This window comes from Citrus sinensis, chromosome 8 (assembly GCF_022201045.2).
Source record: "Citrus sinensis cultivar Valencia sweet orange chromosome 8, DVS_A1.0, whole genome shotgun sequence".
In the NCBI taxonomy this organism is placed as follows: Eukaryota; Viridiplantae; Streptophyta; class Magnoliopsida; order Sapindales; family Rutaceae; genus Citrus; species Citrus sinensis.
In genome coordinates, this window is record NC_068563.1 from 27,726,080 (window position 1) to 27,743,084 (window position 17,005).

At 35.0% G+C, this 17,005-nt stretch overlaps 2 protein-coding genes across 3 annotated transcripts; one reads left to right on the forward strand and one right to left on the reverse strand.

The window, feature by feature from the left end:
• Positions 1–6,631: 6,631 nt before the first annotated feature.
• LOC102613600 (auxin response factor 4) lies at positions 6,632–12,611 on the forward strand. Of its 2 annotated transcripts, none has more exons than XM_006488072.3 (12): positions 6,632–7,631; positions 7,772–7,828; positions 8,028–8,213; positions 8,318–8,402; positions 8,503–8,593; positions 8,988–9,152; positions 10,013–10,132; positions 10,227–10,302; positions 10,785–10,947; positions 11,036–11,781; positions 11,876–12,066; positions 12,221–12,611. In XM_006488072.3, exons 1-12 carry the CDS (start codon positions 7,272–7,274, stop codon positions 12,408–12,410), a joined length of 2,430 nt encoding a protein of 809 aa, XP_006488135.1. In that variant the 5' UTR covers positions 6,632–7,271; the 3' UTR covers positions 12,411–12,611. The 2 variants fall into 2 exon arrangements, with proteins under 2 accessions (XP_006488135.1, XP_006488136.1); XM_006488073.3 differs by having other exon boundaries at positions 6,638–7,631; positions 12,224–12,611.
• Positions 12,612–13,057: 446 nt separating this feature from the next.
• Positions 13,058–17,005, reverse strand: LOC102614101 (isovaleryl-CoA dehydrogenase, mitochondrial). The gene is made up of 15 exons (XM_006488074.4): positions 16,823–17,005; positions 16,647–16,730; positions 16,491–16,548; positions 16,189–16,313; positions 16,040–16,084; positions 15,605–15,653; positions 15,417–15,526; positions 15,170–15,246; positions 14,505–14,555; positions 14,338–14,402; positions 13,975–14,129; positions 13,861–13,901; positions 13,715–13,769; positions 13,519–13,575; positions 13,058–13,380 (listed from the first exon to the last, which is right to left on the reverse strand). Exons 1-15 carry the CDS (start codon positions 16,934–16,936, stop codon positions 13,234–13,236), a joined length of 1,233 nt encoding a protein of 410 aa, XP_006488137.1. The 5' UTR covers positions 16,937–17,005; the 3' UTR covers positions 13,058–13,233.

Genomic DNA, 17,005 nt, shown 5'->3' on the forward strand with positions numbered 1-17,005 from the left:
TCCAATAATAGATCTGTTAGTAATGTAATCAGTAACTTAGCCGTATTTAAGTAGATATTATTCGTTTTTTGTTTTTGGTACAATTCAAAATACGTTTACTTAATTAGGAAATTAGTTTAGAAACTCTTTCGTTAGTGATATGGAATGTTAAATATGTTTTAAGGTCTTTAAAATATAGAAAAGTTTTACATTGCGAAGCTTGATACTAACAATAAATAAATAAATAAAAACCGGCCTATCTATGTCAAGAAATATCTAAAAGAATATTTTGACTTCTTTGGAAGTGCTTTTGATAATAGTAAATGCACTTGAGATCACACCTAACAATAATATCAAAGACAAATGGCATATTGATAAGGCGAAAGTAAAAGTTGAAGCTGATGTTATAGCTACCTCCATTGAAAATATGCGAAGATACACAAGAATTGAAGAGGTTAACCGAAAATGAATCCATTGCCCAATATATATATTACCATCTTTTATCCAACAATGGTCACATGAAGGGGATCTCATTTTTCCATTTTTGTCTGGAATTGCGGGCATTATGTGTTCTTGACTTGCTGGGAAACAGACACAAAAACAATTTCTTTTGTAAGATAATAAGATTCGGGCAACATGTGAGGGAGCAAAACAAAAACAAATTAGTTCTGGGGGCTTAATCGTACGTGATGTAAATTGTTGTATAAATTGGACTACTACTTCCCAACACCATCCCCTACAACTTTCAACCGTTCCAACATTACTGTCCCCCATTGATTCAACCACTAACTGACCCTCCACCCCTTCATCTCCCAACTAATCTCACCCAAAAAAAAAAAAAATGAAAAAAATAATTAACCCCAACTGACTAATTAGGTTATTTGTTGCTATTGATTATCAATGGCAAACCGAGATTAAAATAAGATTTTTTTTATTTAGTGTATTTAAGATGTGTAGGGGTGGTTAAATTTCGAATCAAATTTTTTTTTAGTTCCTTAATTTATATACAGAATTCGAACTCGAGTGAAAGTTATTTGAAAACTAGTCATTAAGAGCGAAATAAGATAATATTTTGTAAAGGATTTGCTATTAGATAAATGTGCATATACATTCATCTAATAAAATATAACACATGTGCACTGCTTTTTATTTTTTAAAAATGGAAAATATTTTTCTTCAACATTTTTTTTTTGTATAAAAATACTCCCGAAAAAACTAAAACCTATAGTATTATGTTCTATGGTCTGAGCCGGAGACCCCCAAGTTTGAAAAATTGCTTTTAGTGAAGCTTAAAAAATATGGTTAAAAAGTCAAAATAAATACTTTATGGACCTCTTTGAGGTCGAAAAAGAAGTTGAAATTAATTTTTGAACATGGGCATGGGTTGTATTCCAAGCCTAATTGTATACCTTTATTAAACAAAATTTTAATTTTCATTAAATAATGGGTCGGTTTGGTTGCGATTGGTCATAATCAATCTTACATTATCATAATTAATCGATAATGAAAGCCCAAAAACTTGTTGAAAAAAATGAAAGAAGAAAAAATGTTAACTCAAACACCACAATCTTACTCCAAATCAGAAGATCTAGGCTCGATAATTATGTTTTTAAGGATGATTAATTTTATCCATAGAAAATGATGATAATGTGGCCCTAACCCACTTTTTTTTTTTTTTTCAATAACAAATTTTGCAAAATGCAACCAATTATTCCATTTTTGTCTGGCAGCTATTATGCCCCAGTTGAATGGTAGTTATTATATGGGATACCATTTGTCTCCCTAAATTGGACCCACAATTTTTTATTCAGATTTAGCCAAAAGAGCTTTTCAGGCACAAAAAGCCAAATTAAGTAATTTCTTATAGCATTATTAAAAGTTAATTCCCAATCCATTTATGTAGTTATTAGAAGCAGCGACACTTCACAGAATCTAATCTCCTTTTTCAAAACAAATGTGTTATCTTTAGGGGATAGATACTTGATACTTGTATGTATAAATAGTCATATGAAAGGAGTGTTTTTTTTTTTTAATATAATCTATTTTTGGTAACGGAAAGAATTTACAGCAATTTTTAATAGAAATAATCAAGTACGGTGGTTTACACTCGAGAATGAGATGATTAACACTAGAGAATAACTTTATATCATAAAGTTGAATAAATTCTTTTTTAAATTTTTTTATATTTTGAGAAAAAATAGATTTGAACAAAAAATCCTTAAAATCACTTTTTGTTTAAGATGCAGAAATATTAAATTTCAAAACCCAACTAGTATGTACTAATATAATTCCTTAAAAATGAAAAGTTTTTTTTTTTAAAAGAAAAAACATTGAAACAAGTTTAAAACCATCTAAAGGCAATGACATAAAGGGCCCATTTAAAAAGAAAAAGAAATGCTTTTTATTATCTTGAATTCAATTCAATGATGAAGGTGACAGATAAATTAAATTAAACTAATTGAAACTAAAAAGAAAAACAAAAAAAAAAAAGGGCCTTCCTTCTGGAATTTGGTTTTGGGTGTAAAAGAGAGATTAAAGATGGGGGTGAGGTCAGTCTGGCGGGGCATTGGGGTTGGGGAAGAGACATTGACACATGATAACGAGTACGATGAATGCGGGCGATTGAAGCTTCAACATAAATATGCCCACTGCCCACTGCCCCTGCCCCCCGTCATCTAAAATCTAAATCACACTCGGACAAACATTAAACACTTGATGCCCATTTCATGATTAAAGCAGGAGCAGAAGATGCTCGTAAACTTAAATTTTAAAAAAGCAAAAAGAAACACAGAAAGAGACAGAAGCAGCAGACAGAAAAAGAAAGCCAGAAAGATTATTTCTCAGTGCAGTTAGTATCTGTCAATCAGTGACTGCAACGATATCCCAAAGCGACCGGCAACAGCCTCGAGCGACTTCCATTTTTATTTTTGCTTTGTTTTTAGGGTTTTCTTCCATGTGAGTGAGTGGCAGTAACTTGGGGGTGAGCATTTCTCGGCTCGGTTCCGTTCGATTCGATTTTCCCCCAAAAAAAATATTAAATTCAGAAAATTTTGAATGGAACATGAACCAAATTTAGAAATCTAACCAAACTGAAATATTTCAGTTCAATTTCTATGTTTGATTCATAACATTTAATATTTTTCTTCCATATTAACTAAATTTTTATTTTATTATTACTGAAATTAGATTTTTTAATCTAATTTAATTATAATCACGAATTATTCATGGTTTATGCAAAAAATTTAATAAAAAAATATTATTGTATATATAAATTAAAATTTTTTTCTTTTTTAATTTCATTTCAATTCAAGACCAAAAATCAATTAGTTTCGTATTTTCTGAACCATTCAGTTCAGACTCGTGGAACCGAATGCCCACATCTACATGTGACTATCATTTTATCTACTCAAAATGAGTGATTTTAGCAAGTAACTTTTTTTTTTTAAAGGAATTTTAGCAAGTAACTTTGCTTTGTTGTGTGAAGCATCGATTTATTTAGGCTTTGCACTAAAATGTCATTTAGTCTCATTGTAAAATAAATAAAGGTCTATTTGGTATTAAGGTTAGGCAGTGGTACCTTAAAAATTATATCATTAAAGTATTTAGTAAATACTAATTGTTATAACATGAAAATTAATATAATTTGATTCACAATTTAGATAATGAAAAAAACCTAAGATATAGTACAAATATTTTTTTAAATATTTGACAAAATATGCTTTCACTCTATTATTATTCCTCCTTTACCCCACGGATTCAATAATACAAATACAACAAAAATTTATAGTCAAAAATAAGTTAACATAAACATAATATTTTAATACACAATACAATCTTCATCGAATTAATTAATCACAAGGCGATGGCACTGTTTGTATAAGTGAAGAGCAATGCAATAGTGCAAATATGGAAATGGCTTTGGCTTTTACCAAGGCCACGCACATCAACAGCCTCTTCTTTTATCATTCTCAAAAAAAAAAAAAAAAACAAAAAATAATAATAAATAAATAAAAAGACTCTTTTATCATATTTTGGCGACAAATGCGTTGGCTGGACATTCTCACTCTCTTCGGTTGCATTATAATAATCCTGGGTTAATGTCCCCTACTTTTCTCCTTCCACACGTGCATCCACAGAGCGTGCATTACATTACCCCATTGAGTATTTTTTTACATTTACCAAATGCTCCACACAAATATTTGGTTTCATCAATTAAATCCACAATCCATATTACGTACGGTCTCATTTCACTCGTTAATACGTTTAATCCCTTACTAATATTGACAGCACAAACACGACTTAGGGACCTAGTGATACAAACTAACAAAATTTACGTTCTTATTTAATAATTGTCAAAATTTGGAGATCCAAATGTCATTATCCTAAATTAATTTGGAGAAAGCAACTTCCAACCGCATCTCACTTTTCATTTTGATATTTTTACTTACTTAAATGACTCCCACACGCAGATTAATTGAATACGACTAAATTTATGTTAATCACGTAAACATATAAAATCGAGATAGTTTATCTAAGCCGATTAATGTTGGGGTACCGTAATTTTTTTAATAGTTTTCAATTGTTTGAGATATTTTTAATATTTGAATTCCCGTGCAACATCTTTGTAAATGCTTGTGTTGGACTGTTATTGGCCATTCGGTGTGAAATATGACAAATGTAGTTAGGGCACTATGGTAAACAAAGAAAAATATGAGGGTAAATGCAATTGAGAAAATCAAGGCGTGAGCGTGAGAGGGGAATGTTATGATGAGCGTATGTGGTAGGCTTATGAAGCAACACCAAAAGCGCATGCCAAATCAATACCATCAAAATTTTCGTTGTTTTGTAATAATTTTATTCCTTTTCACTTACCTATTTGACTCGCGCACGTTACATTCATTTAAATTAATTGAATATAAGATATGATATTATTTGTAAGAGAAAAGACGAAAGATTTACATCTTAAAGTTTAAACTAATGGATAGATAAACTCTGATTATTTTGGAAATGTACACACTTAACTCCTGCCAAAATCTATTTTTTGAGATTCATGTACTAGAGAGTGTGTAAATATTCATTCATCTTTTGAGAATAAAGCAGGAAAGAAGTGAAACTCACGCGCCTGAAACTGGAAATTGGAAGTTGAAAGGGCAGCAGCATCTCTGGAAAAATATAAAAGGAACAAAAGAGTGATAAGACAATAGATAGTAAAAGAGTGGACTGCTGGGCCTCTGACTCACTGAGTCCCAACAACTAACACCACGCCCATGATAGTTGCTGCCAAACTCTCTTGGCCCCATTCTTTTTCACATTGACAAATGACAACTCCTTCCTTTAATCTCTTTTGGCCCCTTTTTTTTTCTTTGCTTTTCTTTTTTCTTTTTTTAATTTTTATTTTCGATAATGAGTGTCCAACTGGGGACTGTTGTGTAGTGGCCGTTTCTGCTCTCACATTTCAACTCAACTTTCATAAAAACTTAACTGAAAAAGATTACCCATAAAAATTGGTCCATTCCTTTTCAAGATTGGACCATTTTTTTTTTAATTTAATAAAAATGTAAAAAGTTGAATCAAAGTGATACTGTCTGTCTGTAATTAGATCAAATACTATTTACATTAAATATCAAGAGGGTACATTTGGATGGAATTGATAACTTGAGATATGAAGTCTAAGGCTATGATGAGGGGAATTTAGTGGGTGCAGTTGTTCTTATTGTTGACGTTATGTGATTGTTTTTTTGGGGAAATAAAGAAAGTTCTAAAGAGAAGTTACAATATTAGATTTTGTTTGTTGTATTGTATTGATTTGAATTAATGAAAACTCCCCTTTTGTCTTGGACCGTGGTGGGAATGAATGGACAATGGAGGGCTCTGAATAAAACACAGTGAAAAAGAAGAAAAAAAAAGCAACTTCTTAAAATTATCAAATCACTCCATGTAAATTCGTAAATATAGGAAATAACTCGTAATTTTACTACTTCTCTCAAACTCCTCCATGCCATCAAATTACATCAATAAAATTGAATAAATTACGTTCTTTTTTTTAAAATCATTATACTTCTAATTGAAATATAGAAATAAGTTCACTTAATTTACTAGTGTAACAAAATAATCATTGAAAGACTAAGATTGGAAAAAAATCATCATTTGTTGAGTGATGAATTCATACCCAAGTGAGTATTGTTTTATTTCTACCTTAATCAAATGGAAGTAAATCCACCTTTATTAATTTTAGATTTTTTTTTTGTGTTAATAAACCCTCAGTTCTCATTATATGTATTTAGATTTGTAGATCTGTAACTAAACATGTTAATACTTAAAAAGAAAAAAAAAAGATCAAAGAATTCAGATCAAATAAGAATCATAACTTATGATTCAAACTTTATAATTACTCTCTTAAATTTACTGATGAAAAGGATAAAATAATCTTATTGCATGCTTAGTTCTTACCAGCAGAGATAAATAATAGAGATGATTTTGAGACAGCAGATAAGTTTGTGGACTAATTCATTGCTTTTGCAAAGTATTAGGGCTACTTTTATAATTACTCAAAACATTTCTACAGTGTAATACTATAATTGACCCAAGAAAAACAAAAAAAGGGGAAAATAACAAAAGAAGAAAAAGCCAAGGCAAAGAAAGAAAAGAAAGAAAGAAAGCATAGTGACAGGAGTAGGGGAGTGTGGGTTGTGTAATGTCTTAGCTTGTCCCCTCCACCCAACACAGTCTCTCTTTAAACAGTGTTAATTCCAAAAAAGCCACCACCTCAGTCCTCACTCACTTGGCTTTTATTTTATTTTATTTTTTTCATTTCTTATTTCTTTTTCGCTTTTTGTTTGTGTTTCTGTTCTTTCTGTAAGCAATTGTCTATGTCTTCTGTTTCTCCTGCTCCCTCCTCTCAGTACCTGCAAAAAATGGGAGAGGAATCATACTTTGAATTCCTTGTTATTATTTGATACCCTTTCTCTTTCTTTCATCTCATCTTTTTTTTTTTTTTTTCCTCCCTTCTTCTTAAAGCCTTAGCATGACTTTCTTGTTCTTTTCTATTCATCTTCTTGCACCCTTCTCCTGTTTTAGCTTTATGGTACCCCTCAAAAATATGAAATTTCTTCCGTGATTTGACCCCATTTCCACATTTTCCTTAGTTTTTTTAAGCTTTGTGGGTGCTCTTGTTATCACCACTTCATTACTATTAAAGATATTATCTTAAGTGTGTGGTTTGTTAATGGTCTTTTAGTAGTATTGAGAGAGCACAAAGAATACCCTTTTTTGTTTTTTCGGCTGAGGTGTTCATGGAATTTGATCTGAACCATGCAGCAACTACTGAGGGGGAAAAGATTGCATTTTGCAATGGAGATTGTGGGAAGAACAACAGTGGTTGTGTCTGTTACTTGAACTCTTCATCTTCTTCTTCTTCATGTTCTGCAAATTCTTCTTCTTCTTCTTCTTTATATTCTTCAATTTATTTTGAGCTTTGGCATGCTTGTGCTGGTCCTCTCACTTCACTGCCCAAGAAAGGAAATGTAGTTGTTTACTTCCCTCAGGGTCACTTAGAACAAGTTGCCTCATCCTCTGCTTTTCCACCTATTGAAGTTCCCAACTTTGATCTCCAACCACAAATCTTTTGCAAAGTTGTGGATGTTCAACTGCTTGTAAGTACAGGGTCCTTTTCCTTTCGTGTTGGATTGCTTGTGAATTCTCATATTAGCCTTCAGCACAAGGCTATACGATTTCCCATTTTCTTTTTATTCTTTTAAAGTTGATTATTAATTGTAATTTCTCTATGTAACAGGCTAATAAAGAGAATGATGAGGTCTATACTCAGGTTGCTTTGCTTCCTCAACCGGAGGTATGATTTTCTGCCTAAACTGTTGCTAATTGGCTTCTCTGTCTTTGTTATTAGTGCGTACTAGTTGCATTTCTTGATGAAAATTTTCAACTTGTAAGTTTTTAGCAATTATTGTATATATTTTATGAGAATTTATATTCTTAACGTGTTGAATTTAAATTTCTGTTGCTCATACTGTATCCTTTGGTGTTTTATATAGTTGGAAGGGCTAAATTTAGAGGCAAAACAGCTTGAAAATTTGGGTGTGGATGAGGAGGGGGGTGGAAGATCACCTACAAAATCAACTCCTCATATGTTCTGCAAAACACTTACAGCTTCTGATACTAGTACCCATGGCGGGTTCTCTGTTCCTCGTAGGGCTGCCGAAGATTGTTTCCCTCCTCTGGTGCAGTTCTATGCTTTTATATGTTTGCTATGCTTTAGAAAATCAGATGGTAACATAATAATGGAGATTTTCTAGTTAAAGTAATGGTATTTCCTTTATTTCAGGACTATAAACAGCAGAGACCCTCTCAAGAGCTTGTTGCCAAGGACCTGCATGGAGTGGAGTGGAGGTTTCGACATATTTATAGAGGTAACTTTGGGAAACTTCTGGAAACCTGTCTGTTTCTTATCAAAGAACAAAGAAAAATTGAAGGAGAAATCGATAAAGTTCAATGTTTATTACCTTTTAGGTCAGCCAAGGCGGCATCTGCTTACCACAGGATGGAGCATCTTTGTGAGCCAAAAGAATCTTGTTTCAGGGGATGCAGTGCTTTTCCTGAGGTTAAGAAAAAAAAATTAACATTTTGATGATGCATGTAACATTACATTGTAATTTTCTCGTTTGTTATGAATTGGAGCCAAAAGTCACTGTTAGCTCTGTGAATATGGTAACTAGTCAAAAGGAGAAAAGAATTATTACAAGGAAATCATTTGCACATCTTCGAGTTTTATGAAAACAGATAAAATTAGTGCCTTCTCTAAATCCCAAAATGCTCAATGCATAAGAAGATTTGAACGAGTTTCGCTTGTCCAAAACAGTGAACTAAAGGGTATTCCAATGCTGTGAGCAAATAATTCATTGTTTCATTTCCAATCAACAACATCCTATTGTCATGGGTTTCTCCAACCCCATTTTAGTGACCAGAACCTGCAAAATTTTTCTTTCATTTTGTAGGGGTAAAGATGGAGAGCTGAGGTTGGGTATCAGAAGATCTGTTCAACCTAGAAATGGTCTTCCTGATTCAATTCTTTCGAAGCAGAATTCATACCCCAATGTTCTTTCTGTAGTGGCTAACGCAGTATCAACCAAGAGCATGTTCCATGTTTTCTACAGTCCAAGGTAATTGACCATTGTCTGCTTAAATGGAGGAAATGAAATTCATACTGATACTTCTCTGTTGGTCCCACAGTCCCATTTTTTTTCTTTTTTGGCCCCCTCTTTCTACTTGATGACTGTGAACGGTTGCAACTACTACAAGGCATTTTGTTGTCAATGAGACTAATAGCATAAGTAATTCTATGGATTGGATGTCAACCATTCTCAAGCTGTGATTTTATTGAGAAAACGTCATATGAGGCTCCACTCCCGCTGCGTGAATAATATCATATATATGAATGTAACTTTAGCACTAGCATGTGAGTATGAGTTCTTGAAAGAGTTATGTGTCAAACATTTGCCTCAATAAGAAGAGTATAGTAAATTTAGGTAATAGAGCACATCAGCTACATATTACAGCCCCTTGCCTTTGACTGTGAACCTCTTTACTTGCTTGGATTACTAATTTTTGTTCATTCTGTTCTTTGGTTAACTGAGCACATGTGTACTGGAAAAAATGATTCAATGATAGAAATTATATCATCGATTTTGAAGCTGGTTCCTGGGAGTTGAACAAAAATGGTCAAGCTGTATGTTGTAAATTAAATGACTATGATTTCTTAATTTCAGTTGGAAATTAAGCTATGAAGCTTGAATTGATTAAGGAATGGCTTCAATGACTTAGCAAGCATTTCTCTTCAGAACGCTTGTTCTGCAATCATTCAGCCCATATTCTAAGACTGTATTCTAGAAGTTTGAGCTAATAGCTCTTGTTCTTATGAAATTGAAGACGAATCCATTCATTCTTGCATTTTTATTTACTTGCTGGGTCAGGCTTGCTTTATGAGAAAAGAGATTTTTATTTCCAAAATGTTGAAATGCAGGGCCACTCACGCAGACTTTGTCATACCCTACCAAAAGTATGTGAAGATCATCATGAATCCCATATGCATTGGAACAAGATTCAAAATGAGATTTGAAATGGACGATTCTCCTGAAAGAAGGTATTGTATGAGTCCATTACACAGCATGACAATAATTATATTTTTACTGGTGATGATTTATTCTCATACTGTGGTGCCATTTCTTATCTTGAAGGTGCAATGGTGTAGTGACTGGAATCACTGACTTGGATCCCTATCGATGGCCAAACTCAAAATGGAGATGCTTAATGGTGAGCTTTATAATTATGCTATCAATAACTTATCTACAGTATTCCCATTCTCTTTGATTTGGACAATCTTGCATTTTATTGTCTTTTGTCTACTTGCAATTTTTGTTCTTTATCCTGGATATGAGGAAATCGCTTCCTTGTCGAGCTTCCACTTGTTTGCTTGGTAGACCGTTATTTTAATATATTTGTGCTACCTCTTTACCTTTCATACACAATCACTAATAAGTGTATGTACTTCAGTTACTCTGGGAAGACCACTGAATTTTCTTAAGCTCGGTTTGTTTTCATACTATAATTCACACGGCATTAATTAGGCTGATTTAACAATACCAGGCTGCTTCTAGGGAGCCAAGTAGTTGATGAAACTCACTCACGCCGGAATTCCTCCATCTTATCATGCTAATTTGATGGACCCTACTGGGTCACATTAGATTACTTATGCATACATGTTTTATTCACCAATTTCATATATGTTTGGACAGGTCAGATGGGATGAGTGTATTGGGAGTGATCATCAAGAACAGGTTTCCCCCTGGGAAATTGATCGTTCTGTTTCTCTCCCACCCCTGAGCATTCAGTCCTCCCCAAGGATGAAGAAACTGCGGACTGGTCTGCAGGCTCCTCCACCCGACTACCCTGTCAGTGGTAAAAATCCTCCCAATTAGATAATCATACCAGCATTTTCTTCTTCACACTTGCTAACTTCTCCATGTTATAATCTGTCTTCTTGCAGCCAGAGGTGGTGGGGTTTTGGACTTTGAGGAATCTGTAAGATCCTCTAAGGTCTTGCAAGGTCAAGAAAATGTAGGTTTTGTATCACCCCTGTGTGGATGTGATACTGTTAACCACCCTCTGGGTTTTGAAATGCGAGCACCCGCACATCAAAGTCTTGCATTAAATGGAATCAGAAAGGATAATATTAATGAGCTTGTTAGAGCTCGCCCCACCTCTTACACAGGCTTTGTGGAATCCAATAGGTTTCCAAAGGTCTTGCAAGGTCAAGAAATATGCCCATTGAGATCCCTGACTGGAAAAGTTGATCTCAATCTAGGCACTTGGGGAAAACCCAATTTTGGTTGCAATTCGATGAACATGTATCAAGCATCCAAGCCCAATATCTACCCTCCACCATCAGAAAGCCTGTCAAATATGTTTTTCCCTTATGGTGATATGCCCAAAACTGTCCAACATCACACAATGCGCCCTTATGCTTCTAATCTCCAGAGAGAAAATGTTAAACTCAACTCATCTTCTATCCAGATGCCAGCAATTGGAGCCGAAATTAGAAAAGAAAATCTTCTGAACGAGCATAAGCCTGTGGAAAATATCCCTACACCCACTTTCAAGGCAAATATGACGAGTCACAAAGATGGAAGCTTTAATGGGACAGCAGCTGGATGTAAGCTTTTTGGGTTCTCTCTGACTTCTGAAACACCTACTCCAAGCTCTCAAAGCCCTGGTAAGAGGAGTTGTACAAAGGTGAGCTATGTAAGGATCAAAATTGGAAAGAATTTGCCAATATTTAATTTCTGCCTTTTCCTTTTACTAATGATGTTTCATTAACTTGGGGAAGGTTCACAAGCAAGGCAGCTTGGTTGGAAGAGCTATTGATCTCTCGAGACTGAATGGCTACAATGACCTGCTAAGTGAACTAGAGCACTTATTTAACATGGAAGGCCTTTTACGAGATCCTGCTAAAGGATGGCGGATCTTGTACACCGACAGTGAGAATGATGTGATGGTTGTTGGGGATGATCCTTGGCAGTAAGTGTCAAATATTCTCTCATCACCTTTAGTTCATTCTCTATTATGTTTCTGCTTCTATCCAATGACAAGATCTTTAGCAGTCCTAGAGAAGCGAGCAGAACAATTGGATTTGTCTTTTTCTTTTGTCTTAACAAACGAGTTTTTGTGGTAGCAGTGAATTCTGTAATGAGGTGTCCAAGATCCATATCTATACGCAAGAAGAAGTGGAGAAGATGACCATTGGAACCACCGATGATACTCAAAGCTGCTTGGATCAAGCACCGGTAATAATGGAAGTTTCAGTTTCGAAGTCTTCATCAGTCAGCCAGCCAGACTCTTCTCCGACGGTAGTAAGGGTTTGAAGTTCCTAGACGTGCTTGATGATATGTTTGTATGTACAACGTAATAAATATGAACCTAATTAGGGGTCTTATGTTTGCCTCTGTGCGCATTCCTATTTGGCCTTCTATTATCGACAATCACAGTTGTAAACTGTTTTCAACTTGTGCTTTCTGCCTACCGGCAACATGCTAGCATCAATAATTCAGTCACAGTATGTTTTGGCGTGATGGAAAATGGAAAGTGCTTCTGTTTGGCTTCCGTAACGAAATGATAGCCCGATTGGGGCCACATTACGGTGAAAAATAGAATTCGGGCTCCTGCTGATTCGCTGCTCACTTGAGTGTGGACCCTGTGCTTCTACAATTTCTTCGTAAGACAAAGCAAAATTGGATTAAATTTAGAAGACAAAGCAGGTTAAAGGACCTACACGATTCAGTTTACTACATGCACCAAACTTGATTGGAAGTGATGTGTTTCAGTTGTCTAGAAATGCACAGATGTAACATCAGACATGCAGTAACACAGAACAATAAAGGCATCACAAACAAATCCGTCATGCATTATGATAAGATTTGTGGCTATTCAAAGAAATGTTGTGGACAATTTTATCACGTTTCCTCCCGGCCATTACCGAAACAAGTAAAAATTACGAAAGTTTACATAAATATTTGAGAAAATAGAACGTGCAAATTTTATTTTGTAGAGTTGATAAACCGGTAAATTTTATAATTCAGCACTTGTTCGTGCGTTCCCTGTTTTAAACCAAGGGAATTTCACAATTTAAAATGAATATAGAAAGTATGTGCAACAGTGCAAGTGAGAATCCTACAAAGCGGCCATCTCTCACTGTTGCTTTAAGAGTGCGCGACCTATAATCATTCTTCTTATCTCACTGGTGCCTGCACCAATTTCATATAGTTTGGCATCTCGAAGGAGACGTCCAGTGGCATACTCATTTACATAACCATTACCACCTAAACATTGAATAGCCTGGAAAGTAGAATATGAGCTCAATCAATAAATTGACAATAATATGTTCAGAATTTGCCGCTTAAAAAAGCTGCACAATAATATAGTCATTGCACAAACAAAAAGACGGGTTAAGACTAGGAAGAACTGTAGGTTCACCTGCAGAGTAACTTGGGTGGCTCTTTCAGCTGCACAAAGTATCACTCCAGCACAGTCCTGAAAATTGTATCAAACAGTCAGTTACTGTCTGCTTCAGTTAACAATCTCATGCTATTAGACAGATATAGTCATTTTCATTTTCCCCTTCCACTTAAAAAAAAGAAGGAAAAGAACAGAATTCAGATTTCAACAATACCTTAGGGTCAACTTTTCCGTTGTCACAGTCCCTGGCAACAGAATAAACATAGGACCTGAAATAATGGCAGTTTGTTAACTGCTGCTATGAGGAAAACTAAAGTTTTTAGACACATTGACATGTTACAAAATCAGAATCTCTTGTACCTTGATGATTGTAAAGCAGTATACATGTCAGCAGTTTTTCCCTGTAAAGCAATTGTGCATGTTAAGTAACAGCACTTATCCAAACAATCGTCATTCCCAATAGCAAGTACGAACCTGGATAAACTGAAATTCCCCAAGTGGACGGCCAAATTGCTCCCGCTGACGAACATAAGGAAGAACAACATCAAGGCATGCCTGCATAATACCCAGGGGCCCAGCTGCCAAAACAAGCCTCTCCAAATCTAGCCCTGACATCATAACATAAACTCCTGAAAAGAAACAAGAAGCTTGGATCAGAATGTGGTCAACTGGTTTTCAAATAATTATGAGCACAACAAAAAATCCTTGGTTCTGATAATAAAAGGAGATAACTAAAGAACAGGCAGGAATTAGAAACGGTTCTTCCAGTTCTCCAATAGACATGCAGCATCTATGTAAGATAATTAAAAATTTTAGGTTCACCGAATGAGTTGCAACCTTTTCCTTCCTGCCCAAGAACATTCTCATTTGGAACAAAGCAATTCTCAAATACAAGCTCACATCTGCATAGACCAATAGCATTATTAGTAACAAGTAGCCAAGAGGGAAAGAGCAGGGGTGGACTTCAAAAACGAAAAGTTCAAATAAAAGCATTTCAGACGTACGTATCACTTCCTCTCATCCCGAGCTTGTCTAACTTCTGGGCAGTGCTGAATCTGCAGAACCAAATCAAACTTGCTAAGAATCAATGATCATCACTGTCAGCAGACCTCATGTGCTTATTAGAAATATTTAGGAACTTATGAACAAGGATCTTTTTTCCATTTTGTCTAAAACAGAGTTTTAAATGAAATTTTTTTTAGAGCATGTTAATCTTAGAGAAGCAAAACAGAATGGTTTCATCCCTATTTGTTGTCTAGAATCCGCCTCTTATGTCCAATGCAATTATGTTTCCATCCTCATGTTATAAACCCTGTTAAGATTTTTATTAAGACCATGGTGAGTTGAGTCTATAGATAATTCTACAATTTGATTAGCTAACAATTAAAGCAGGCTAGTCAGCACAAAGCCCTCAACAGATATGACCAAGAAATGGTAGTAGTTCAACAGATTGACCATTGTCAAAAGAGTTAGTTGCCTGATCATTACAGAATCATTCATCAAAACTGTTCTATATGTCCCAGATAACCAACAACTCATCCTAGGACCAACTACAGTCTAAAACCACAAAATTTGAATTCATTAAATTTTCTAAAAACTTTCGAGGAAAAGGTTTTATGACTTGCCAACGTTCAGTAGTGAAGAAATAAATTAGCTTTGGTGGAAGTACCCGGGCATTCCTTTCTCTATGATAAATGCTGTGATTCCTTTTGAGCCAGCTTTAATGTCTGTTTTTGCGTAAACAACCTGAGGCACATTGACGGTCAGTGGCAACAAATGAAAAAAGAAATTAAGCAGAATAAGAAAAAAATTTATACCAAGAGTAAATTCAATAACTGTAAAAGGTAGCTTATTATCATACTGAAATAAAATTATAACAGACATGCATGACAAAGCAAAAGAACTTTTCAAAATACCAACGTCTGAGCAACTGGACCATTGGTGCACCACATCTTGTTCCCATTTATAATATAACCCCCATCTACGCGATCAGCTTTGCATTTCATGCCAACAACATCAGAGCCAGCTGCATTGAATACAAAGACATCAGACAAATTGCCTAACAAAAAGGTAGACAGCCCCAGAAGAAGCATAGGCAAGTTACCGTTGGGTTCACTCATGGCAAGAGCACCTACATGTTCTCCGCTAATGAGCTTCACAAAAACAGACCATAGGTAAGTTAAAATGAAGTCAAGAAACATAGGATATTGCCATATTTTCATGAATGCAAATAGCAGAAACATGAAGGAAATCACAGGGAAGCCCCTTAAAAGTAACAGTACAATGAAATTAAGAACTATATTACAGAATAACTTCAACTAGACCATAAAGTATCATAAAAGAGGATCAATGGAGGCAACCACAAATTACAGAAAAGATTGTCAATACTGCTACGAAAGTACAATCAGTACAGACATAAACTATGAATCAATTTATAGCAGAATCAGAATTCAACAGAGAATATGTCATATGCTATAGAGGAACTGTACAAATATTCAACGTTGCAACAAACTAAATGAAAACAGATGGAAAATCACACCTTGGGCAAGTACTTGTCTTTCTGAGCAGGGCTTCCATGTCTCACCTAAACAACCATTAAAAAAAAACAAAATGAATATACCTTAAGCACCATTGAACAACCAGGCAAGTACTATTTCAATTTGACAGATCCTCAGTTCTCTTAATTACCAATTGATTGATGCACAAATTAGAATGGGCACCGTAAGAGAGACCAACAGACCCCGACGCACGGCTAATTTCTTCCATTGCTATGCAATGATACAAGTAACCAAGTCCAAGCCCTCCGTATTCCTCTACAAGAGAACCCACAGTTTAAGGTTTTAGTAGAAACGAATAAAGCCGAACCAAGTCCAAGCTCAAAGACTAAAAAACCCAAGGTAAAGACAATCACGACGAAGCAGAAATAAAAAATTGTTACTTAGCTTATGCAAATAAAAAATAAATAAATAAATAAGATAAAAGAAGCATACGTGGAGCTGTTATTCCATGGAGATTGAAATTTCCCATGAGTTTCCATAAATTAACATCCTGTAGCAAGAGAAGCAACCAAAATCACAAATTTGATTTCAACTCCATTTGCACTGATATCATATAAGAAAATGTTAAGAAGTAAAGTAAAAAAGCACCTGTGGGAACGAATTTGATTGGTCAATTTTTGCCGCACGAGGAGCAATGTTTTCTCGCGCAAATTGCCCCACACTTTCTTTAAACTGTATGCATAGGCTAAGTCATTTTTTCACGTGGAAAACGAATAATGAATGAAGACGCGAGAACAAAAGCACGCGGAGGTGGAGAGAGGGACCTGTAATTGAGTGTCATCAAAGAGCAGAGAAGTGGAGGAGAAAGCAGCCGAATGTTTCTTCTTCTTCGTAAAGAACGAAGCACAGAGAGACCGTGCACCCAAGAGCCTCTGCATTCTTCTCTCTTACCTTTTTCCCTTTTTTACTTTCTCTCCTCTCTTTGTGTTTTACGGACTGAAGTGAAT

Bases quoted from the DNA above. Each gene is read 5' to 3' on its own strand.
- LOC102613600 (XM_006488072.3), top strand. From the start codon at position 7,272: ATGGAATTTGATCTGAACCATGCAGCAACTACTGAGGGGGAAAAGATT. The intron at 8,214-8,317 runs GTGCAGTTCTAT...CCTTTATTTCAG, and splicing joins AAGATTGTTTCCCTCCTCTG to GACTATAAACAGCAGAGACC. The intron at 11,782-11,875 runs GTGAGCTATGTA...AACTTGGGGAAG, and splicing joins GTAAGAGGAGTTGTACAAAG to GTTCACAAGCAAGGCAGCTT.
- LOC102614101 (XM_006488074.4), bottom strand. From the start codon at position 16,936: ATGCAGAGGCTCTTGGGTGCACGGTCTCTCTGTGCTTCGTTCTTTACG. The intron at 16,085-16,188 runs GTAATTAAGAGA...ATGGTTGTTTAG, and splicing joins ATTTGTGCATCAATCAATTG to GTGAGACATGGAAGCCCTGC. The intron at 15,654-16,039 runs GTGTGATTTTCC...GTTTTTGTGAAG, and splicing joins AAGACAAGTACTTGCCCAAG to CTCATTAGCGGAGAACATGT.